The sequence below is a fragment of the Cyprinus carpio genome, chromosome B1 (genome assembly GCF_018340385.1).
Source record: "Cyprinus carpio isolate SPL01 chromosome B1, ASM1834038v1, whole genome shotgun sequence".
Lineage (NCBI taxonomy): Eukaryota > Metazoa > Chordata > Actinopteri > Cypriniformes > Cyprinidae > Cyprinus > Cyprinus carpio.
In genome coordinates this window covers 28,987,846-29,014,403 of record NC_056597.1, presented here as the reverse complement: position 1 = coordinate 29,014,403, position 26,558 = coordinate 28,987,846, and the positions used below count along the sequence as shown (strand labels likewise).

The 26,558-nt window shown below is 36.9% G+C and overlaps 1 protein-coding gene across 2 annotated transcripts in view; it reads left to right on the top strand.

The window, feature by feature from the left end:
* The window catches only part of LOC109048794 (catenin alpha-2), a 458,387-nt gene that overhangs the window by 20,066 nt on the left and 411,763 nt on the right, over positions 1–26,558 (top strand). For both annotated transcript variants that reach the window (XM_042717148.1, XM_042717150.1), the window contains exon 2: positions 1,834–1,940. In XM_042717148.1, coding sequence (XP_042573082.1) covers positions 1,839–1,940 — 102 coding nt within the window. In that variant the 5' untranslated portion in view covers positions 1,834–1,838. The remainder of the gene's footprint in view (positions 1–1,833; positions 1,941–26,558) is intronic.

Below are 26,558 nucleotides of genomic sequence, written 5' to 3'. Positions count from 1 at the left end.
ACACAAAGACGTATGCAAGACATGGGGAGAGGCACACAATCCACGTTGCTTGAGGCCCAGTGTAAAGTTTCCGCAGTCAGTGATGGTTTGCGGTGCCATGTCATCTGCTGGTGTTGGTCCACTGTGTTTTCTGTGGTCCAAGGTCAACGCAGCCGTATACCAGGAAGTTTTAGAGCACTTCATGCTTCCTGCTGCTGACAAACTTTCTGGAGATGCAGATTTCATTTTCCAACAGGACTTGGCCCCCAGCACACAGTGCCAAAGCTTCCAGTACCTGGTTTAAGGACCATGGTATCCCTGTTCTTAATTGGCCCAGCAAACTCGCCTGACCCTTAAACCCCATAGAAAATCTATGGGGTTTCGGGAAGAGGAAGATGCGATATGCCAGACCCAAGAATGCAGAAGAGCTGAAGGCCACTATCAGAGCAACCTGGGCTCTCATAACACCTGAGCAGTGCCACAGACTGATTGACTCCATGTCATGCCCACATTGCTGCAGTAAATTCAGGCAAAGGGGCCCCAAATAAGTATTGAGTGCTGTACATGCTCATACTTTTCATTTTTATACTTTTTTTAGTTGGCCAAGATTTCTAAAAAATCCTTTCTTTGAATTTGTCTTAAGTTATATTCTAATTTTCTGAGATACTGAATTTAGGATTTATCCTTAGTTGTCAGTTATAATCATCAAAATTAAAAGAAAATAAACATTTGAAATATATCAGTCTGTGTGTAATGAATGAATATAATATACAAGTTTCACTTTTTGAATGGAATTAATAAAATAAATCAACTTTTTGATGATATTCTAATTATATGACCAGCACCTGTATTTGTTATGTTTTGAACAGTAACATACTCATCTAGGCTACATTTATTTGATTAAAAATACAGTAAAACTTTAATTTTGTGAAATATGATTACCATATAAATTGACTATTTTCTATTTTAAAATACTTTAAAATATAATTTATTCCTATGATGGCAAAACTGAATTTTCAGCAGACATTACTCTGATGTTTAGTGTCACATGATCCTTCAGAAGTAATTCTAATATGCTGAAATTTTTTTAAAGGAAATAAAATATGTTTGTATTTGTAACATTATAAATGCCTTTACTGTCACTTACGATCAATTTAATGCACCCTTGATGAATAAATGTATATTAAAAAGACGAAAACAGACTTTTAAGGTGATCGATCGATGGATAGATAGATAGATAGATAGATAGATAGATAGATAGATAGAAAGATAGATTCAATAAATGAATACTGTAAATCTTCAAATATTTAACCAAAGGTATGTGATATCTAGAAACTCAGATACCAAATTAATGTAAAAGTTTGTGATGTTTGAGAACTTTGCGACTATTATAGTTTCATAATTAATATTTGAGAAATTTATATCACTTTCTGGGTAATATATTATGATCCCTCTAGTCTCTGTGTTTGTTTTTCCTCATTAAAAGTAAGATAATACAGTCTGACTTGCACAACAATGTCTGGATTCCATATTAAGACTCATTCTGAAGTCATTAGCTTTTAATGTAATGCGGTGTCTCAATATTTTATAGTCACAATTTTAGCATTTTAGTGTGATTGATGTGCAACATTTAAAGACTTTTCAATGAAGAAGCTTTTCTGGCTTTAATAATAGATGTGCGGCAGGCTCACCGACCTTTGATTTTGTTAAGAAAGTCATGAAGCAAGAAACTGATAACTGAGTCTGTGATGTCTGCACCTTTTTCCTTTTATCATCCTATTAAACTGTCATTCTTTGTTTTTAACATCTCTTTCATCATTTCAAATATTCACTCCCCTTATTTTCTTTCCACAGTAAACATGACGAGTGCTACGTCCCCAATCCTGCTAAAATGGGACCCCAAAAGTCTTGAGATTCGCACGCTGACAGTGGAGAGGTTGCTGGAGCCGTTGGTCACACAGGTAAGGTCTTTTCAGTGTAAATTTAACGTACACTGCTTGCGGTTTCTTCTTTGCAGGTCCAGTTGCTGAATGTACAAACCATATTAAAACTTGGGTTTGTTGATTATTTTTGTCTTAGGAATGGCCATGGTTTTTGGCTGCAAATCTCAAACTGTCAAGCAAAAGTAGCAAGCAGATTGAAAATACCGGTCTAACTAGTTAACTTTATAAGTCTTTGTCAAAATCTCCTGTTGAGCTTCACAAATTGAGTCTTGAGCAATCTAAATCATAATGCCATTAATGGCATGTTTGCTTCAACTGGTAAAGTGTTCTATGATTTTGAAGTTGGTCAGTGTAGAAAAGAGTTTGAAGACCTTGTCAGAAATTGTCTTAGTATATGTTGTACTCAGACTCTGAATGTTACAATGTACATTGTCTCCAGAACTCCAGAGCTCACAGCAGGAATCACATTTTAGACTTGTTTTTCTTTGTTCTCTTGTGCCTAGGGTATATCTTGTTGGGCTTAAAATACTGAGCAAAGTTTGCAAATGAACAAACAAGCAACCCTTTTAGACTTCCATACCATCAGTCAAAAGTTTGATGGCACCTACTTAGTCTTTTTTTTTGCTATTTTTCACGTTAGAATAATAGTCATCATAATACAACTAGGATTTATGTAGTGGCCAAAATGAAGAACAAATCTTAAATTAGAACCTGCTGTTTTTAGTCCTGAGATACATCAAGATAAACATACGTTCAGTCAATTGTGTCCAATGTTTTACTGGTTGTATAAATGCCATGTATTAAGAAGGGCAACCATTCAAAGTTTGGGGTCTGTAAGAATTTATTATTATTTATCAAAGAAATACTTTTATTCAGCAGTGAAACTACTGTATAGTCACCTAAAACAGAAACATTAACTCAAATAAACACATTTTCACGGGAACAATAATAATATAATAATATAGAGTACTAATGCCTGATACTGAATACTAAACCCTTATACACAAATTTTGTAACTTTCATAAAAATAAATAAACATTTGAATTATTTTAAATTGCAATAATATTTCACAACACAATAATACTGTTTTAACTGCAAGTTAAAATCAAACATATATATATATCAAAAAAAAAAAAAAAAAAAAAAAAAAAAAAAAAAAAAAAAAATATACTATATAGATATATTATATATATATTAATATATATATAAGTAATTAAATTAAAACTTAACCATATATATTAGATGCATAGATCATTTTTCGGGCCTGAACCGATTTAGGACTGGCGGTGGCGCGGAGTGCTTTTTGCCAGTGTTTCTGTAAAAAAAAAAAAAAAAAAAATATACTTAAAAAAAAAAGGGGGAAAGAAAAAAAAACAGCAACGAGCTGCTCCATCATACTGATAAGATGATGATGATAATAATAATAATAATAATAATAATAATAATAATAATAATAATAATAATACTTACTAATAATTCTGCTAATAAGAACAGTATAAAATGCACTAAGGATTAACGAGCTGCTGGATTCATGAATATTAATCAGGTTGTGTGTTCACTCGAACTGATTCACTGAAATCAAAACAGGGAAGATAATATGTGAGCACCCAGCCGAAGATTGCCGTTTGCGCATTAGTTCCGCCCACTAACGGAAAACCTGGCAATTCTTAAAAGCTGAAAAAATCCAAAGGAACTCAAAAGGAAAATACAACAAAGAATATATTTATAGCAAGTAAAATCTGCCAATTTATTAGCCATTGGCTAATATTAGACATCATTTAGTCACCCAAAGTAAAGATTTAGTCGCATATGTGAGTGATTTACTCGCAATGTAGAGGGTTGGATTGGCAACCATGTGCTGTGATCATCTTGATTCAACCACCTTGGTTTAGTGTTGAGACTGTGTAGACAGTACATATCCCTCGACAATTAGCTTATTATCCCAGGAATCGGCCTTTTGTTTTCTTTTTTTGTATTCACTCACGCATGCTGTGATCTGATGAAAATGTACCCGGACCTCTCACAGAGATGCCATTCACCATTCACAGTATTGAGGACAGACAGTCCAGTTGTTTAGATCACAATACCCTGAAGCTGAATTTTCAAAGCAAGGCTGGAAACATGTTGAGGTATAAGGCCAACAATCTGTTTTACTATTATGTCTGCTTGATCTCAAGGGGGATGGTTCTTAAAATGGGATTGCTTAAAGGTTTCTGAACGTTCAGAGCTATTCATAATCAGGGTGTTAATGGTCAGTTCTGGTTACGTTTGGATCATGATGGATGACTGAGTTGATTAGTCAGGTGGACAAGCTTTATACAATTAGTTATAATTAGTTTTATATATTGTTTGTTTTTACTATAAATGTATTATCAAAAAAAAAAAAAAAAAAAGGTTACATTTAATAAAATGTATTAATTTTAAAATTTCAAATTAAATATTATATATATTATATATACATATATAATATATATATAATATTATATATATATAAGTATAGATATATTATATATATAAATATAATTCCTTAATTTTTTCAAAACATTTACAAAAACAAATTCTGCAAAACCAATCATAAACAATTAAATAATAAACTGTATTATTGTTATTGTTATTGAAATTGTTTGAATTTCCTTTAGGGCTGCAAAACGATTAATCGGAATAATCACCTGATCGTATTTCCGATTTTTGTTTATGGCTATTTTTTTAGGCTTGCAAAACGACTTATCGGAATAATCAGATTCAATAAAAGTTTAACATACTACAGATATGTGTGTGTACTGTGTCTTATTTTATTATAATATATTTCAGTACACACACTATGTGTATATAATATATATATATATCTATATATATCATATATATATATTTATATAGGGCTGTCAAATGATTACTCATGCATTCACATCACTCCTAAAATAAAAGTTTTGTTTACATAATAGATGTTGTTGCATACTGTGTATATTTATTATGTAAATAAATACACACACATGCATGTATATATTTAAAAAAGAATAAGGTTTATGTTTAATATTCAATATATTTATATATCGCTATATAATATTATAAGAATATATATATATAATGTAATATACAAAATAAATATTTTCTAAATATATAATTATATGTGTGTGCATTTTATATACTGCATAATAAATATCCCTGTACACATACATATATTATTTAAACACACTTTTATTTTGGATGTGATTTATCGTGATTAATCTTTGACAGCCCTAAGGTATATATAATATATCATATATATATATATATATATATAGTATACTATATATATATATATATATTTTTGAGCATATTAGCATATTTAATTTATATTGTATATAATTAGTATTTTATATAAATATAAATATTTTATATATAAATCTAACATCTTTTTCCTTAATATATACATATATGCATGTGTATTTATATATACATAATAAATATACACAGTACACACACATAAGTAAACATAAACTTTTATTTTGAATATGATTAATCGCTTTGCAGCCCTAGTTTCCCTGTGTATCTGACAATAGTTTCATAAAATGAAATGCTTGTGAAGTGACTCTCAAAGCATGAGAGATGAAGTTCATGTGTTCACATCCTTATGAAGCGAGAGGGTGGATGCTGAAATCACTGTAAGCGTGCGTGCTTGAGTATAGTAGACAAAACTGTCAGTCATTTACACACTGACACGCAGCACATGGAGACGTTTTTTTTTTTTTTTTTTTATATTCCCAGACATTAATCCATAAAGAGATTTGATTAAGTGTACAGCCTTACTTTTCATTTATTCATCCAAATTTTGTCTAATTCCGTTATATTCAGCATTTTACATTGAATTCCAATTTTATGACTGGATTCCACAGTTCTGTCTAGGGTTTCAGCATCACGGAAATCATGGCCCCCGAGATAACACTCGATTTACTTCGATGACAAGGGAAAATGTTTTTCAGCCTTTCCTCTTGCAAAATGTTGTACAGGAATCATGTAATAGCTCAGAGCATAAGACGCAGCCTGTAGAAGAAAGAGTTTGATTTCAAATAAACAAGTGAAGAAAAACATTTGCTCTCCAGTTGAGAGACTGATTGATATGGCCAATTTACAGCTTTTGTGGAGTTTAGCACTCAGCCTTCATCTCTTGACCCTTTGCCGCACACTCCCTTTCTTTCCCTCATTGTTTCTCTCTCTCACACACTCCTCAGTACAATGTGACAACTCCCCAAAGTTGTTCGCCTCAGTTTTCCCATTGTTCTGTCACATAATGGAGGCATATGGCACAAAGAATCATGGGAATGCTAATGAATTCTTAACACAGAGTTAATACTTTATTTTGGAATTGGTGTAGAAGGCAGCCTGGCTCAAAACAAGTCTTCTCCACTCACTTACTCTTTTTTTTTTATCTCAAGAGTATCTGCTGAAATAAACCAGCCTCTTATGAGAAGAGGTATTGAGGTTGAACGGGGACAGTTTATGTCATGATTTGTTGAGGGGAAAATCTTCTAATAACAAAACCAGAGTAAAATGTATTTGTGCAACTCTTGTAGAAAGCAAATATACAATTGAAATGGACACAAATGGACACAAACACCTACTTACATTAATCAAACCTTTCTGCTATTCTATATTCAACATGCATTTCCAAGGAAAAGATCTTTAAGACCGCCGCAGTAGCATGATTAGACATGGTAAGTTTGGTTATTGTCAAACTGAGTCTCAATTCGGTTTGTTTCCTATTAAGGACAAAAGCGACGGATATTGAATTCTTGAGCAAGTGTGTGCACACACCTATGCAGGTGTTTATTGGAGTAGCACCTCAACAAAGTATTCTGTGAAATGAGCCAGTCTCCTTGAGACAAGTTAAAGTCGATAAGGACTGTAAGATAGAGGAGTACTGATTTAAGGTCAAAGCTGAGGAAAGAACTTGAATACATTCTACCACATTCATTTTGATTTGAGCTGTGTGAAACAAGGCTAATGTGTTTTATGCTTTAACCTGTTAACTCGCACCTGGACACCAGCACAAAGAACGCTCTTTGTTTGCACGTGTCAATGTTTACAAATAGATTAAATAAAACGGGACAAAATTAATCTTTACAAACTATGTATCATTATAAAGGTCTAAGCCTCAAGTATCGACGACAGATTGCTGTTTTTCAATTGAAAGCTTATAAGGAATGTATTTGCTAAATTTGTGTAACCAGTACACATCAAAACATGCATAATAAAAACACAGTACATACCAGATACGTCGTAATAACGAGTCATAAACACATCCACAGCTGTAAATCCTGGCTTAGTTAGAAAGGTAAGGTTCCAGTGAACGACATCCCAAAGAGCACTTTTAGTCCAACGAAGCAATAACATTGTAATATGGATAGTAATTCCTTTGTTTACGTCTCAGTTCTTCGGGGACAGTATTGTTTGTATCCGTTATGGAATAACTTACGCTCAAGAAACTGCATTTTGGCAGTAAAAAACAGCAGTTCCCTTTCAAGGGAACTTCGAACTGCGTCCTCTAGGGGTCGCTATGGGGGAACACCTCGTCGTGACCCGTGTCTGAAGCAGCATACAATGAAAAACACCAACGAGTTGGCCGCGACGACAGCCTCTGACGTCACTACCGGTGCGACTATAAAACAGGCACCGGGAAACACGTCATTCATCTTCTTTGTCTTCACTGACTGTTTTGTTTGAAGCGTGCATCTGAAAGAACCGGTAAGAGAGCGCTCTTTCTCTGTCTATCATGGCGACTACTAGCAAGCGTTTAGACAATGTATGCATCCGTGTCGGCCGTTATTTGACACCTGATGACACACACGATCTTTACGTGATTTGTTTGGGTAAAGAGCACGCACGCGATGTCTTTGAGGAGGCAATCTGCGTGCATTGCGAGCATTTTTTTCAAGAAAAAAGCTCCGCTCTCGTTCGTCTCTCTTTCCGAAAAAAAGGCAGCCCATCTGCTTCCCGCGTTCAGGACCCGCCGTTGCTGAGGCACGGAGGAGAATGAGCTCGTGAGAATTTCAGGTGGATCTGTCTGAATGGTTTTAAAGAGGGACTTTCCTTTCGCGCTCAAAATGGCGGCGGACGAGAGAGAGCCTCGGGAGGATGATGTTATATCTCTTAACACTTTCTGATACTGAGGTTAGTGCTCTGCTGGGTTTTTTTACCCAGGAAAAGCAGGAGATTTTGAGGATGGTGAAGAAGCTGAGGCTGAGCCTTCTCAATTCTCCTGCCCTGCGTATGTAGAGCTGTTGGAGTTTATGGATCGCACCTAAAAAATATCTTTCCGACCATAGCCCTCCAGCTCAGGTGAGCCTTCCATTTCTGCCTGATCTCCATACAGAGATCGAAAGGAAATGAAAGAGGCCGTTATCTTCTCGCATCCATCGGTTTCAGCATAAGAGTTTTTGCCGACATCGAGGCGATGCGCGAAAACGGCTATGAGAGGATGCCCCCTGCAGAAAGAGCTTTCATTCTGCGGGGGAGACATCCTCTCTTAATCTCCCTCCTTGCTATCTAAGCCCCTTCAAGCAATGCATCTTGCTTAAATGGCAAGGCATACGCAGCAGCAGGTCAGGCTGTGGCTTTATTACAAAATAAATGCTTCAAGCATATCAGACTGATCTGCTGAAAGACCTGTGATAGAGGCAAAGGCCTTTTTCCTGATCAGGTAGCCGAGCTGCGCCGCACCACAGGCCTCTCTCCGGGCTACCAAGCAGGCCGCCTCTGCCAAGCGCAGGACTATGGCGGCCATGGTGGTGGCGGAGAGACATCTGTGGATGAACCTGGCAGACATCGGGAAGAAAGAAAAGGCTTTCTTCTCGATGCTCAGGTTTCGCCTTCTGAACTTTTCGGTATTTCCGTTGAGACGGTGATCGAGAAATTCGGGGAGACGAAGGCGCACTCCGCTGCTTTCAGATACTTCGTTCCACGAAGGTCCAGGTCTGAGCCCGAACAACATAGGGGTCCTGGCCTGTCTCGATCTGAGGATCAAAAGACGGGCACAGAAGGCTAGTGTCGCGACTCACGCTCCTCCCCCACCTGCGGGCAGGGTTAAGAGGAATTGTGGGTCACAAGGGGGTAAGCAGAACCTAAGGGATGTGATCCAGACGAGGCAGCGTTCTCGTCTGAGTCAGAGTGATACTGAGGTATCTACTCGTTCCCTTTAGGGATTTTTAACTTCTGCTTTTATCCTCCCCTTCCTAATTCCCCTGTAACCACCAGCTCTCCACCTGATCGAGGTTAGGTGGAAACCTCTAACGCATAACAGTCTCCTATGCTGGACCTATAATGTTTTTGGCTGGTTCTATGTTCATAGCAACCACCTTACTGATGGTCCAGACTAAAAGGAGGCGCCCCTTGAGCGGGGCTCCAGCGCAGGAGGGTGGAAAGTAAAATAAAAATAACCCTTTCTGTATATACTTATGTGTAAATTGCTGGTGGTTATGTGTCTACTAATAAACTCTGTGAGTTTCCTTTGCAGTGCTCAGGTACAGTGTTTTTACTAAACACACTCGTCAGCACCAGCCATCCGGCTTCATGTTTCCGGTATTAGGCGGCTGAGATCACAGGTTTCTGCGGGAGCCTCCTTGATCATCAGGCCTGGCACAGCACTGCAGGGAATTTCATGGATGTCCGGCCAGGTCACCCTGAGGGGTCTCCTGGCCGCTTAGGTGCTGTCGCATCCAGTGGGAAGTGAAGGTGGCAGTTACAGAAGTCTTCTTGTATATGCTGCCTCAGGTGATGCTCCCCTCGCTAGAGGTTTATAAAATTTGAGCTTGCCTCTCCCGTGCGGTTCAGCGCGCCTCTGCGATGCTTAGGAACCTTTTAGGTACACACGCTAAGCTCTGTGTACTTTCTGAAAGCCACATGGTGGTCAGTGTGCACGTGAACACTTTGCGCACTTTCTAAAAATCCACGTATTGGTAAGTGTGCACGCAAGACTCTGCGCACTTTCTGAAATCCTGTATGGTAACGGGTTACGCGCTCCGCCTCGTTCCCTTTCTTGAGATGATTAGACCTTGGTTCCTTGGGCTCCATTCAGCCAGTGTGTATTTGTTTATACACCTCAAGCATCGCTTCCCTCAACATGAGGGGCTATTCGGGCGATGTCTCGTGGTAGTTTAGCAGCGCGCTCCCCTTTTCCAAGAAGGGTCGCCTATGAGCGTGCTTCTCTGTATTCAGGAGTTCTCCTCTCATATGAGACTGAGTTCAACTGTTTTTTGGGATCCCAGAGCGCTCCAGCATTATTTCCACAGATCGTGTTGATGACTCTAAAACATACTTTTTTTGAGATGCACCATTCCATCTATGAGCTGCTCTATCAGAGTGCCACGAGAGCCCTTCCTTAGAACAGTATTTGAAAATCCATGATATGGTAAGTATGCACGTGAAGTCTTTGCACACTTTCTGAAATCCACACGGTGGTAAGTTCGCACGCTAGTACTCTGCGTTCTTTCTAAAATCCTATATGGTGAGGGCTTCGCGCAGTTGCTTCGTGCCCTTTCTTGAGCTGGTAAAAGCCCTGTTCATCTTGGGCGCCACCACTCCACCCATGTATCCTCGGATACCTATCTAAACAGGGTGTTGCTACTGGAGATCTGTTGAGACAGCTCCTTCAGCAAGCTTTTGCGGAAGCAAGCTGTAGCCCCTGTGTGACAGGCTAGACTTAGTATAAAATGCTAGGTTCCTAGCTGTATCCCTTTAAAGGAATCTTTCCTGATTCCAAGCCTTTAGCTCTACCACCGGGCCGAGGCCCCTAACAATTAAGTTGGGTATGTAGCTTAGGCCTTTGGCCGTAAGGGGTATTGTCACAGACAGCCGTCCTAAACGTCCCGGGGGCAACTCCCATGGAAATGGTAGAGTTTGTTTACTTAGTGTTCGCCATGATTCTGGCCTGCACTCCCCTCAGCATGGCGGCGTGGGTATACTGTTCCCCATAGCGACCCCTAGAGGACGCAGTTCGAAGTTCCCTTGAAAGGGAACGTCTCAGGTTACGAATGTAACCATGGTTCCCTGAGTAGGGAACGAGACACTGCGTCCTCTAGCTCCCTGCCATGCTTCGGACGCAAGCTTCAGACGAGAGAAGTGAAATGACGTGTTTCCCGGTGCCTGTTTTATAGTCGCACCGGTAGTGACGTCAGAAGCTGTCGCCGGCCAACTCGTTGGTGTTTTTTTTCATTTGTATGCTTCAGACACGGAGTCACGACGAGGTTTTTCCCCATAGCGACCCCTAGAGGACGCAGTGTCTCGTTCCCTACTCAGGGAACCATGGTTACATTCGTAACCTGAGACGTTTTGTAGCATACAGTGTCACGAACAGAATGAGACCATCCACTAAAAAAAAGTCAAAGATATGCGGAATATTGTTTATTTGAATCCTGGCGCTCTCTCGTGATGGCTAGTAACGCGTACTGTGACGCACCTGTCATCTGATGGGGGCGTAACTTAGCGATCGGTACTAGACAGTCTCAGAAAAATGGTTGCAGGAATCTAATTTTTCATGGTATCTTCTCAGATTTGAAATAGAAACTCATGAGACAAGTTTCTTTCAACCCATTACTTTACTGGATTGCTCCAGGACTGATTTCATGTATTTTTATATGAAAAAAAAAAAAAAAAACAGTGTAGTAAAAAAAAATTTCAAGTCACTTCAGTGTCTATAACTTTTTATCTTTTTGAGCATTATCAACTCAATGATGGATAGAAAAGCCCAAAGGGTCTTCTTTCCAAAGACACAAAATTTAAGTCAGGAACTGTTGCAATTTTAAGTTCGGTAGGGCATTTTCAGCTGTGTGTGCCATAATGGGGGGTGCAGGTTTACAGGTTAACGCTTCACCATTAGCTTTGAAATATGTGTGTGAAAATTGAGTCTGAAAGTCTTTGAGTCCTTCTGTTTAGTTTTAGTGTTTAAGTATTTAAAGTGATTCTTAAAAACAAAACACTTATAATTACAGCAAAACTCAAGAGACGATCCATTATGTTGTGATGCCTAAATAGCATTAAAATGAATTATTTTAGTTTTTTTTTTTTTTTGTCAAAATATATTACAATTTTAATATTGGCCATTAGTGGTGGGCGATATGACCAAAATCTTATATCACACTATGAGTTATTGTATTTCACAGTAACAATATATATCACAATATAGTTATTTTTGCTTTAAATAAGGTCTCTGTGATATCAAATTTTTTGCTACTATAAAAATTTCATAATTCTTGTCGCCAGTGTCAATATCACAAAATACTAATATTAGCCTAAATAAAAGAAATAATACATAAATAAAATTAAATAAAAAATCTAGGTCACTGAAGACAAGTAAATAGTCAGCAAGAAAAATAAACTAATTAGGACAAAAAAAAAAAAAAAAAAAAAAACTGCAGTAGAACAAATAAATAAGAAATCCTACTGTACATACATTGTTGCGCCAGTGCAAACCATATTTTGGCATTAAAATAGTACTGTCAAGATTTACTCAAGACGCACTGTGAAGAATTAGTGCTGAAAATGCGCGGACACAGTTACTTTGGTTCCTGACCTTATTAAATATGCATTTATAGGAGTTTCTCTTTCAGATGCAAAATTTATGAGTGGATATTATTAAAATTAATCATGCAACGTGATTTACTAACGTTTGTGCTCGTCAAATTACTGGTATTTGTGCCATTATTTAACGGACAAAAAAACATTTCTTAAATCATGCAGTAATATGGACTGCTCTTGGTAGATTGTGCTAGTCGTTATGGAAATGATATGGCTGCGTCTGTGTTCTTTAATGTGTGCATTGTTAGTAAATCACCCACAGAATTTTCCCATCCCATCGGCACTTTTATGGAATTGCACTCTAACACTAATTAGCCCTGATTTGTAAATCTGGCCCAAGTGTATAAAAAGCACTGCATATTCTTCACTGTGTAAATCAGTGGTTCTTAAAGTGTGGGGAGCACCAACAAAACATCATTTTTTTCTCTTTAAAACGGTTACATTAATTGTGTTTGTTATATGTTTTTTAATTAAAGTGGAAATCAGTTCACTAAATAATGTAAACTTGACTGACTGCTTCACTTCCACTTTAAAGGGGGTGTGCCCAAAAAAGTTTGAGAACCACTGGTGTAAATTAAATATATATTTCTTCTTGTTAAAGTTAAAAAAGTGATTTAGTCCAGAGAAGTGAAAGATTTTCCCTCTTTAGTTGTTTGATTAACATGAATGACTGTCAGCAGGAATATTAGACTGCTGTCACTCTAAGAGCTGCCTGTATCCAATATACTGTCACATGTGTTTTCTTTCTCAGCTGTTTGCTTTCACTTAAGACATTAATAACTGTGTTTATGAGGAGACTTGCAAAGATTGACATTTTGACACACACAAGTGTGCATTTAACAGGCCTATAAAGCTGCAAAATGTAATTAATTTTTATTAATTTTTATTTTCATTTTTTTGATGCAAGAAACTTTAACTTAAATTATACATAGATAATAATAATAATAATAATAATAATAATAATAATAATAATAATAATAATAATAGACATGTGCTGGTATTCGGTAATGCAATATATCACGTTAATGAACATGCACGATATTGTTATCGTGGGCACTTCTAAATACCGTGAATAATTATACATTACAATTTATTCAGAATTTAGGATGCATTTTAAAAATACTTTTCCCAAATTCTTCTGAACATTCATTAATCTTAGGTATATTCCAATATTTAATAACAGGTTGTTAAAATCGAAAGATGCAACTGTTATTTAATGAGCTAACATGAACTAAGACTTGTATTTTTTTAACAAAGATTAATAACTTCTGTAGCAAATGTAGCTATTGCTCATTGTAAATGTTAATGCATTAACTAAGGTTAACTAATGAGGTCTTATTGTAAAATGATACCTATTGGTCTTTATAGTTATTTTGCACTTTAATCTGTGTAAAACATTTAACTTTATATATTTTTCTGTGTTGCTTTATTGTATTTAAATATTCAGTTATTTTTGTTATAAGAAAAAAGTTATTAAACCTGTTATACTGTATTATGACCACTTTTCTAAAAATAAATGTCAATATCGTGATAATACCATATACTGTGATAAAGCATTAGCAATTAACCGCAACATGAAAATTTGATATATCCTTAATAGCTAATAGCCTAATAATACCCTAATAATAATAATAAATATGTATTGCTACGAAAGTGTAGAATAGGCCTGTTTTAACAACAGAAACTGTACTTGAGTGTGCTTGTGTTTAAGAGGTCAGTGTTCAGAAATGGTGCCTTGTCAGGCTTTTGGTTAATTCTGCACCCTGGTCTCAATGTATTTTGATTTATGCATCTTAATAAAATTTGGCCAGAGCAATAAGATGTGGGACTGTGAGAGAGTGAGTTTACCTGTTGTTGTACTTGTGTGCTGAGTGAACTGAGGACCGGTTTTTGTGCCTGTTGTTGTATTTTGAGTTTAAGGCTGTTGTGTGCTGCATGTTGTGCAGTTTTTCTGGCTCTTCCTTCGCCTCGTTTCACTACAGTATCTCTGTCCTGAAGTAAATTATGCAGGCATTTTTGATTTATGGCTGTCTCTAATTCAAACAATAGTTCATCATATTCAGCTGAGGTGCTGCTTAAATCATGTTGCAGAAAGTGGCAACTTAACGCCAGGCAATGTGCTTGGTCTGTTGAAGTGCTGAATTTTTTAAGTGATTTATAATGCAACAACTTGGTGTAGACTGGCAACGAGTCAAGGTTGTGACTCCCGTGACAGATAAGGAGAAATTGGCCCATCAGGGTGTGGACTGGACCGGACACCAGGGATTTGTGACTCAGTGATTGAGCAACGCCCTGTGGATTTAACATTCCAATATAAGCAGTTATGCTGCTGCCCTCATGGTATGACCACATGGATGATGTGTGGGCACTAATTCAGAGTCTTTTTATCCAAAATAATTGATAATTTAAGTTTTAAGATTCTTTTTAGGCCACAAATGTTTCAGTGGATGGATTTGATTCAATTCAATTCAATAAAAAGTTTATTTGTATAGCACTTTTTACAATAAAAAATCATTGCAAAGCAACTTTACAGAAAATTAATTGTCAAAGTTTGAAATGTTTGTCAACGTTTACAATCACATAAGCATATAGATGACCTCAAAACTAATAGACAGTGACTAAAAGTCACTAAAAGTTTATTTTTATTTTTAATTTTTTTATTATTATTATTTATTTCTTTTTATTTATTTGTGTGCTCTTTTAGAGTTTCAAAAAACATAGCAAACAAGCCCAATTGCCCAAATTCATTCACTCATCCCTTTTCCTTTGCTGGGTTAGTAATTCATCACACTAACTCTGGCTGGCAAAGGAGTCTGAGTACTGTTCTAAAAAATAAATAAATAAATACCAAGTTCTCTTAATGAAACTTAAATCTCTTATTTTGCAAGAAATACACCAAAATCACACTCAGAAATGTTCCTCACTCTCATAGTCCTCTTTTTTTTTCTATGTAAATATGTGTCCAAGAGCAAGACTAAATGAATTTACACAAAGGGCCCTGAGCTCAGCTTTACTCTTTTATTTCTTACTCTCTCTGGCATATTCTCTATCTGCTTTTATCTCTAGTCTGTTTATTGTTCATCCTTAAACATAAAGGTCTCAAGTAGATCCAAAAAGATATGCCTTAAAGGTATTATGCCATTTTCCAACCCTTATTTTGCTTTTAAGAGCCCATTAAATCTAAGTTTTATGGATTTTTATTAACATCAAAGTGTAGAATACTGACACAAGTTCTTCTACTAAGAACCTAAGAAAAACTATTGAAAATAATCACTTTTTTATGCCCAGATTGTAGGCTACTGTTTGATATCTTGCCTTGTTAAATCGATTATGCAACTTAAATGAGCTGTGTTCAATGAGCTAAAAAAGCACAATTAAATATATCCTTTAAAGGTGAAGTGAATTAACAGATAGAAAAGAACAACCATTGTTTTGTTGTTTTTTGAGTTAATTGTGTAGGAGGTGTTGGCTTTTTGTTCATGTTGCTTGTGCAAGTCATTTTTTGAAGCGTCTTGATTTTAATGAGTAGTACTGCAGAATGTGGTTGAGTTCCCTGGCCCTTTTCTAAAGGAGGAATACTTTTCTAAAGGAAGACTGAATCATCTAGAGATTTATGGTTTGTTAGAAAGTGTCATTCCTTGCAGTTCAAGGTTTGTTAAATATTACGCATAGAGTAGATAAAAAGACTTTCTCTCTCCTGAAAGACCTAGATTATGTGATGAAGTGAAGGGACGGAGTAGCTTTTTCATCCTTTCAAATCTCCTTGTGTGTTTGTGGAGAAGGAAGTGCGATTGTTTCTCCAGTCGATTTGGAAGGATGTGTACCTGAGGGGATTGATGATGTCTGTAGAAAAGGGCTTGTGTCGGTCTGTACAGAGAGCAGCATTTCTTTTTTATCACAATACCAGGCGCTGCTAGCGTCTAGAGGCCAAACACCCCGCTGTTACACACTCCCCAATTGATATTTTACACCTGCATACCGTTTTTTTATCATCATGTGGACTTTTCATTCACACTTTATAAAAGGTATTTTAATTAAGATAACTAACCCTAACTCTAAATGCACTTTTAATTAACACATTACTCACTCTGTGACAGGGGCATAGGCAGCGGAGGGCCTGACGGGCACATGCACACTCTGATAACAGCTCGCCCCAGTTTATTTTACAAATATAATATTTGTTAAATAATTATTGTTTCATCTATTTTAACACAATTAGAGAACTATTATAACATTTCAAATAACTAAAATAAATAAAATGTGTTTTTGCATAAATCTTGATGAGTTTGACTGACCAACTGTTATCCAGGCTGTCAACAGCAGCAATGCATAATTCTGTAAAAAAAGACTTTTCAAAACTCGCACTGATGAGGGAGAAAGTCCTTCCATCAGTCCGCAAGTAACGGTAAGACAGTTCCGGTAAGACGGTTCATTCTGTGAAGCCGGGAAACATACTGTCAGGCCGGTTATGAATGTCATTTGAGCTCAGTCAGTGTTTTCAGTCAGCGTTCAAAGTCGTTTGGTGTGCGGTGTCTAAAGAATTTAAGACCAGCTGTTGCCAGTCGTCCTTACAAAGATTAGCCTATTTTTTTATATAGATCCAAAATAGGGCTTATTAAATTTATGTGACTTGCAACAGTCTTTTAAGCGCCACTATTTCCTTATTTGTAGACCATTTAAATAACAAATTGAAAAATAATAATAATAAAAAAAAAAAATCACAAACATTACATTTCTGAATAAAATAATTATATACACTTTAGTTAGGCCTATCTAATTTGGCATTTTCAATTAATGTAGGCCTGTTACATTCTTCTGATTATTAGGTACCTATTCACAATTAAAAAGTTACTTTTTATTCTTAAATTTATATTACAATTATTTTGCAGCATAAATAATTTCATAGTGCATCCCTATGCCAGTTCCCCGCTGCAAAACTGACTAGGACGCTGCGAGCTTAAAAGATTAGGTTGCTTCTTACTCCTTATTGAAAATGTTTTTATACAAAGGTCTTTCAAAACAGGTTTATTAATTATAGGGCTATATATTAAAATGATTAACTGAACTATTATGTTTTACACGAAATACATTTCTTCTCTATTTAACTAAATACATAACTTCTACAAAATATATATAACCTAATTTTTACAAATGATTTATTATTATTTGTGTTAATTTTTTTTTTTTTTTTTTTTTTTTTGCATTAGCCTATATGTTCGGGCCACAAGAGAAATATTAAGGAAGTAAATTAAAACATTTAGCTACTGTATATACCATTATCAGCATATGAAGTAGATTTGTCTTTCGTTGTCTCTGTGCACTTTTAATGGAGTGTCAGATGCCGAAAGCGCTTTCATTTTATACTTTCACTTTCTAGTGAATCGACTGAGATTAAGAGCTTCAATTCTTGCGCAAAGTTTGCACGTTGCTTGTCTGATATCCATTGGCTCGCCTTCCTGGTTTAAAACAAATATTTACAATTTTGCGACATAACCAGAACCCCTCCCGCCCCCCACCCTTGAGTTCACGGTTGGGGCCACGAATTTGCAATATGCCACTGGACTCAGTCCGTTAGTTAGCCTAGTGCTCGCTCACTTTTGCCCAGGCCCATCCAAAAATACAATTCTGGCTATGCCGCTGGTCTGTGAGGTCTAAAAATTATTTTAGAGTAACCTCAAAAAGAAAGTATGACGATATAAAACCAAACTACACATCTATCACACTCATACCACAAAAATACAAAAAAAATATAACATATATATACACTTTATACATTTATAAAAACATATTATAAAAACATATAAAATAAGTCATTAAAATATTACATTTTAATCTTTTAAGGGAATAGTTCACCCAAAAATGAACATATTGTCAACATTTACTCAAACGCATGTCATTCTAAACCTGCATAAGTTTCTTTATTATTATTATTATTATTATAATGTTGTTTTACCACAATTACTACCATAATAATGAGAGAAATACTATGGAAGTCATTGGGGATCCTCAACTGTTGCACTGTTTGTTGGGCCCCACGTGAAATTCCATAGTAGGTGAAAGAATTACTACTGGAATGTCCATTGGGGATCCTCATACTGTTTGATTATTAACATTCGTCAAAACTATGCTTATTTTATGTGTTCAGCCGAAAATCTTATACTTTCGTTCTTGGAACGACCATGAGATGTGGGTGAATACATGAAGACACAATTTTCATTTTGGGGTGAACTATCCCTTTAAGGTTTTGTTTATTTGATGAAAAATACAATAAAAAATAGTAATATGGTGAAATATTTTTACAATGTAAAAGAGCTGTTTTCTGTTTTAATTAATGGTGTCAAAATTAGCACGTTAACGCAGTAATTAGTATTTCAGTTTAACGCATTAAAATATTTAGTGTAATATTAAAGTCTAATAAATGTTAAAATTGATAGCTCTCAATTATACTGTAATGTTGAATGGCTATATTCAGTGGTTAAATATTTTGGGGATCAGTATTGGATCAGTATTCATTCATTTATTACTGGCCTTCGTCATTAAAAAAAAAAAAAAAAAAAAAAAGATGCCATTAAACAACTATTAAAAAATATACTGTCTTTATGTCATTTGTACATTAATTTGAAGATTGAATGTGAAATTTTTGCAATATAAAAGAATTTAAAGTAAACTTTAATGTTAGGTGGGATTAATCACGATTAATTTCAGAAAAATATAGTTCTTTTTCAAATGATGGACAGCACTAGTTTTAATATATTTTAAAATGTCATTTATTTATGTGATGACAAAACTGAATTTTCAGCAGTCATTGCCATAGTCTTTAATGATCCTTCAGAAATCATTATATGCTGATTTGGTGCTCAGTAATTTTTATTTTTTTAATTTTTTTTTATCAATATTGGATATAAATTCTGCTGATTAATATTTTTGTGAAAACCATTATACACTGCCAGTAATAATGATAATCATGTTCAGTTATGTTTGGTTTTTATTATTATTATTAATAATAATAATTTTTGAATAATTTATTTCTGAAGCCAGAACTGTTATTTTTCCTGGAGTTTTCAAGCTGCATCTACCAAATCCATCCATCCATGCATTAACCACTTAGCAATGCCCACACCACCCTAGCAACCACTTTAGCTGGATCCAAGCAAGGCCAACATCTCTTTAACTTTGTAGTTTTTCTTCAGAAAGCCTATGTATTCAATTAAATAAAGCTTATATAACCTTCAAACTCCTGTAAACTTACAGGTGAGGATTTTTCAACATTGAACATTCAAAGTTTTACAAACTGTCCTTTCTAGTTATAAAGTGCAACCAAAGTAAAACGAATGGAACAAAAGCACAAGCCAAACCCCATATTCGGCTGTGCTGTCACTCAATTTTCTTTGTATGTTGTCATCTGCTGTGAGTTCTGCCTGACAGGCTTCCTCAAGTGCTTTATTAGGGATGCATATTTCCTGCTTGATTCCATTATTCCAGCAAAACTCAAATGTAGTCGGTCCTCACTATCCAGCTCACAGTGTATCAAGTGTACACCACAAAGGCAGATTAAAAAAATTTTTATTCACTTGGCATTGAATTATAGAGAGTGTCCTGAGAAAAATTTAAATCTGAAAGCTTTCCGGCTGATGGTGGTGTAAGTGCATTTTGATTATGTCAGATAGTAAGGTGTTTTGAAGCAGCTGTGGCACAGTTGCGAGTCTGAGTTGTGTGCTGTAGCACTGTTGCAAGTGCTATTTTTTCAGGATTGTTTTCTCCTAACTGGATATAATGTGTAGCATCAAACACAAATATTTTATTCCATTTAGAATCTTTATGCGTATTACAAATTATCACTATTTCCCAAGGTACAAGATATACATAAATTCTCATATTTATACAATTTAAGTTTTTAAATTAAAATAATCTCAATTCTCGAGAACTTATAAAGAGTACTTAATTTAATTAACCTTTTTTGTATTATTTTAAAATTAAATAATAAAACAAAATAACATAAAATAAAATATTTATGTTATGTTATGTCATTATGGAGTTTGGTGAATATTAGATTTTTTGCATAACCGTGTATCTTTAAAGCAGAATTCATCCTTGTTAAGCAACACATATTGAACATCATTTGTGAAGAATCTGGATGGCTTCCCAGGGGAAAAAAAATAAGGCAAGCAGGTGGCTTAAAAAGATGAGATGTAACCCAAAAGCAGTCACATTATTCAGAGCCTACATTTTGAGGATGTTTAATGGTTGTAGATCTTGTTTATTAATTTATGCATCAAATTATGCATTTGACTTAATACTGAAATCTTTGCCTTTAATTTTCAGACTTTGGTACAGTATCTTGGCAAATCCAAATGCCTTTTGAGATGTAGAAATCCCCTCTGAAACTCAAGAAGGGATTATTGGGGTCTTTTTCTTAGGAGAAAAATCTCAGACGCAGAAAGCAAAAAGTCTTCATTCACTCTCCATTTTATCTCATTGGTGTTTAGGAAATATTTGCGACCTGCAATAGCTCAGACATTGATAGAATATATTAGTAAATCTTGGTATCACTTACCAGTGGGTAATAATTATTATCATTTACACATTTTACTCCAAGCAGTGCTTTTCTGATGTTCACAGATCCAGTTTTAACTACACCCTCCCAGCACCTCCACCCACCAGACTTATTCAAAGCTTATGGAGACAGTCAATCGCTGTCTGTGACTTATTTCAGATGTTTGAAGAAAGATAACAACTATCAGACAGTAAAACAATACCTTGTTGCTGCAGAATAAAGTTGTCATCCAGAAATGTAGATGTAGCATCTCAGCTTCTCTCCGAAGGGAAGTTCTTGAACGTCAGTCTTTTAAAGCTTTCGACTGTGTTTCTCAGATTCTTGGTTGCTTTTGAATATTAATCCAAACAGTCTTCCAGGTTTTTCCAGGTCATACTCAATTCTGCTCAGTACTTCAGCCTAAACCCAGCTCAAGCAGGAAAGTGGACACCTGAGTTACTTTTTTTAGTGTAGAATCAGATGGTCCATTGACCTTAACCTCTCCGAACTTTTCTTGCACTCTCTTCAAATAAGATTTTCTAATTCCCACATGCTTTATATGCAGGGAAGAGTGGGTGGATGTTTATCTGTTTCGTTCTCCTCCGTTTGACAGTCTTTTTGATGAAATGTAAATTCATTCACTTCAGACATGCTGAGCTGATTCCATCGAGTATTAGATTCCATCAGCACTAACAATCTCACTCACTGTCAGTCTTTAATGCGGAAAACGAGCAGCGTAGCATTTAAATGCACTTGTCAATTGAGAATTGTGTATCTTATTAATCTCATTTTAAAGCTTTGAATTATGTTTGTTTATTTGAAGTATTTTTATCTGTTCTGGCTTTAATGGTTTGTTTATTGACACGGTCGACATTTGTCCCTCAGTACAGGTGTTTGATTGGAGTCTGGAGACGCTTTTGTGTGGCCTTGATAGCATTGATTTGAAGCCAGATAGGCGGGCGGTCTTAAAGCGAGGGTACCTTGTAACCATGGCATTTCTGTCTGTCTCTCGCACATCTTACATTTTTCATCTCTTTATCTTTATAGCTCTCTTTTTATATTTAATTTCTCTTCCTCTCTCATAAACTTTTCCCTCTCTTCCCTTGTCATTTCTTCCTTGTAGCTTTTTGTTGTTTATTCGTTGTCTCTCCTTTTCCTTATGCTTCAAACAGCTGATTTATGATGTCTTTCTTGATAACATCTCTCCGGAATTGACTGGCAGGATCTTACAGCTGTTTTCTCTTGTTGATAGCGGAGTTTTACTAAACAATTTGTTGCCATCCTTCATCCTTTTTCACGCAGATTAGCTTCCTACTGCTAACCTGAAAGCTGCATGCACATTGATCTTTGCAGCTGATCCTCCCCTTCAGCTGTGTTGTTGTCACATAGTTCACTTGGGAAAGGATGGATATAGAAGGTGGTGGTGGTGGTTGTGTACGTTTGATGTCAGGCTTGGCGACAAGATTGTATATCCCAGTGGTAATTAAAATGTTCAGTCTTTGCATTAACCAATCACAAGTTGCACTGTTTAATATCATAATATCATAATGTGCTGCTTTGCCTGCAATACACTGTAAGCAAATACAGTATGTCTACTTCTGAATTAATCTGTATCTACTTTATTTTCAGCACACATCCATTGGTATTAAAAATTCATTTGCATATGATGTTATAAAGCATCAGACTTTTTCATATGATGCTAGTATTGATACAGCTATGTATCATATAAATATGACCAGAAAGTAGAAACCTCAAAACATCACAAACTGGCTTTGAAGTAATGTAAAGGATTTTAAACGTTTAGCAGATGCAGTTTTAATTCTAATTTTAAAATATACTAAAATAGAAGAAAAAAAAAGTTGTTTAAAAATGTGATAATTGTTCACAATATTAGTGTTTTTACTTTATTCTTTGGTTATATATAGCATTGGCAAGCATGAGAGACTTCTTTCAAAAATATTTTTAAAATCTTACTAACCCCAAACATTTGAATAATATTCTCTCTGCAATGCTATTTTAAAATATGTAAATTAGAGAACTGTAGTCTTCTGTGTAGTCTGTTGTTCATTATAAAATATAAATAAATCCTTTTCATTTAATAAAATTTATATAAAATTGTAACGGCCAAGTATTCAATTTTAGTACAAATTATTCTACAAACAAATACAAATGATTGAAAGGTTATGCAAAATATAAAGCATTTTGGAATTTCCAGCAAAAGTATAACAAAAAGTCATAACTCATTTTTTATTTTTATTTTTATTTTTTTTACGATTTTGGCCTTACTGTCCACCCCTAGCATAATGGTTGTCTGGACCATGTTCAAGTAATGAGTTTGCTTCACAGTTGCTTGACAGTCTTTCCTTGTATTAAAAAAAAAAAAAAAAAACACCAACCTTGGGTTGAATAGAAGGAAAGAGGCAAATAAAACAACCTGAGGCTTCATTAGTGAGCGTTTGGTGATATTTTTACCAGGCATCTTCATGGATATATTTGTTTCGTGTTCCATGCAGGATAACTTTAATTTGCATGCGGGGTGCTAACATTAAACTCAGTTTACAAAGTCAGAGATGAAAAGAGCAGAGAGCAGATCATGTATCAGATGGAACATCAAGATCTCACTTTGCTTTGTACAGATCTCAGATCAAAAGACAAATGTCCTTTATATGCCAGCATGAGAGAAGACGGCATATCTGGATGGGCAGCGCATTAGAAAGGTCTAGTGTTCTAACTTTATGGCTCTGCTCCAGAAGCTAGTGAGCTGTTTGCTACCTAGATAGATAGCTGTCTTTTAAGGCTACCTTTATAGGTAGCTGCATTCTTTTCCTTCTAACTGAAGTGAGTACTAGGTTTTACATGGATCCCCTGCATTTACATGCAAATCTTAAACTGATAGACAGTGTATGTAGTCATATGTGCCTTAAAGTGCTTTTAAAATGTGTGTATTTAATAAAGCTATAAATGGTTTCATCAAAACCAAACTGACACACTTAGATTGCTGCCCACAACCCTTATTTTATTTTTCATGTAAATGTCTATCTCTCTAACTGATTATTGGATGTCTTTTGACAACCAAGGCTCATGAAAAATGTGCCTGTGATGAAATTTAGCAAAAATGCTTGTTTCGTGGCAGTGAAATGTCCAATGAGTGACAGTATAACGTCTTGGTTACGTATGAAACCCTCGTTCCCTGATGGAGGGAACGGAGACGTTATGTCGTGACAACTTTAGGGGTCTTAATTTGGAGGCCCAATCCTCTCTGATTAAGAGAAATTTCCAATTAAATTTGGCTAGTGGATTTTGCATATCTGAGCCACTCCTCGTGCATACAGGTATAAATAGGCCACAGGTGCATCCACTCATCAGTTTTTACGCTGAGGAGCTGAGAACTTGTCCCTGGCAACCAGCGATAGTTCAAGGTTGTGGCATGGGGACATAACGTCTCTGTTCCCTCCATCAGGGAATGAGGGTTACGTACGTAACCAAGATGTTCCCTATCTGTCAGTCACTTCGAGTTATGTCGTGACGACATTAGGGGTCCATGGAAAGCTTCACAACCTGAACCCTGTCACAACCCTATAGCGTTGCAAGTGTTGACAAGCCGTAGCGTGTCAGACAGGTGCTACACAAAGGTTGTAACCTACCCAATGCCCCAGCGCAAATTCGCTGACCTTGGTGCCTGAAGGGACCAAAAGGTGAGTACATTGCTGCTGGAGATAACCATGCCGCTGTTCCTACCACAGAAAATAATTTGTATATAAAGAATGGATTTTGACCTTCGTGAAAGGTGCTTCACGCCTTTTCTGTTTGCTGATTTACAGATTAGCAGTTATGATGGGGAAGCGAGCTTTCCGGAGAAGGGTGCTACGGAGGCCACATCCTACCCATAGGGAGGTATCATGTGGAAATAGTAATATGGACTGACCCAGGCCTGGAGCAGTACTATATATGGAATGGGACTTTGAGGTAGGTCCTACCTGAGGGTAGGGACAAACCACTGCCAGCAGAGCCTGACAAAATGGTCTGTGAAAGGGAAGACACAAGTTCTCAGAGAGGGAAAACTTACCATGAAAGAAAACAAATAAAGGAATACCATATGGACACCTAGCCCAGTACAGGAGCTGACCGAAGACCCGGGCAAGCTAACACCGATACTAGGCCTGGCGTCAGACTGCTCCACCGAGTCTTGACGGGGGTGCTGGAGGATGCTCAACCAGGGTTTGCAATCCGAGGAACTCTACTGGAAGAGGAAAAAGGCGCTCACATCCCCGTGTGAGGGAAAGGGCATAGCAAGTGTGACACCGGCCGGTCCTTCCAGCCAATTACCTATTACTCAACACCCGGGAAGGAGGAAGTGACACTCTGGGTGAAGTGAGCCCTAACCCCTAGGGGGCATGGGTCACCTTTGGACTGGTACGCCAAGGGGATGGCATCCAATATCCAGTGGGCCAACCTCTTCTTTGAGACAGCCTTCCCTTTCTCCTGACCACTATAGCAGACAAAGAGTTGCTTCTGAAGCTCCGGGTGCTGCCCAAGTATATGTGAAGCGCTCTTGTGGGAAACAGCAATGCTAGGGCGGGGTCTGCCTCCTCTTGGGGCAGTGCTTGCAAGTTCACTACCTGATTGCGGAAAGGTGTGGTGGGAAGCTTTGGCACGTATCCAGGCTGGGATCTCAAGACAACATTAGAGTAGGCCAGCCCGAACACAAGGCAATCTTTGCTTACCGAAAATTTTGGGAGGTACCCGACCCTCATGATGGAAGTGAGCGCGGGTAGGAGCCGCAGACAGGAGTTAAAGCTTGACTGAATCCAGCAGCTCAAAGAGACCCTTCTGAAGACCAGCCCGGACAATAGAGAGATCCCAGGAGGGCACCAGGGGAGACACAGGAGGATGTAACCTTCTGGCATCCCTCAGGAAACTAACGTCGAGATCATGCTTTCCCAGGAACCAGCTGTCCACTGCATCGTGATGTGCTGCGATAGCAGCCACTTACACATTTAAGGCGAAGGGTGACAGCCTATGCTCTAGCTCTTCTTGCAGGAAGAAAGCACAACTCCAATCATGCATTTCTGGGAGTCTTCTTAGCCTGAAGAACTGCAAATCATGAACAGACTCCACTACAAAGCAAAAGCTTGCCTCGTAGAAAGGGCTCTGGCCTGAGTGAAAGTGACGTCCACCACTGGTGGAAGAACACTAGACCCAACATCTGCCAGATCGTCTCGGGATGGAGCTGCCATTCTCCAGGGAACTTGAATCATGAGAGCATGTGAGGGATGCGCCAGGAAGGGCTGTCACCAGGAGCATGAGTTCCGGAAAATCAGGTCTGGGTGGGCCATATGGCGCAACCAGCAGGACCTGCAACTTGTCGTCCCTGACCTTGCACAGTGTGTGCACGAGAAAGCTCAGTGGGGAACACACATACTTGCGTCCATGCCGAGGGGGCCTCGGTCAGGGAATAATACAGCTGCCATTCTCCAGGGAACTTGAATCATGAGAGCATAGCTGCCATTCTCCAGGGAACTTGAATCATGAGAGCATGTTGGCCGCAAGATTAA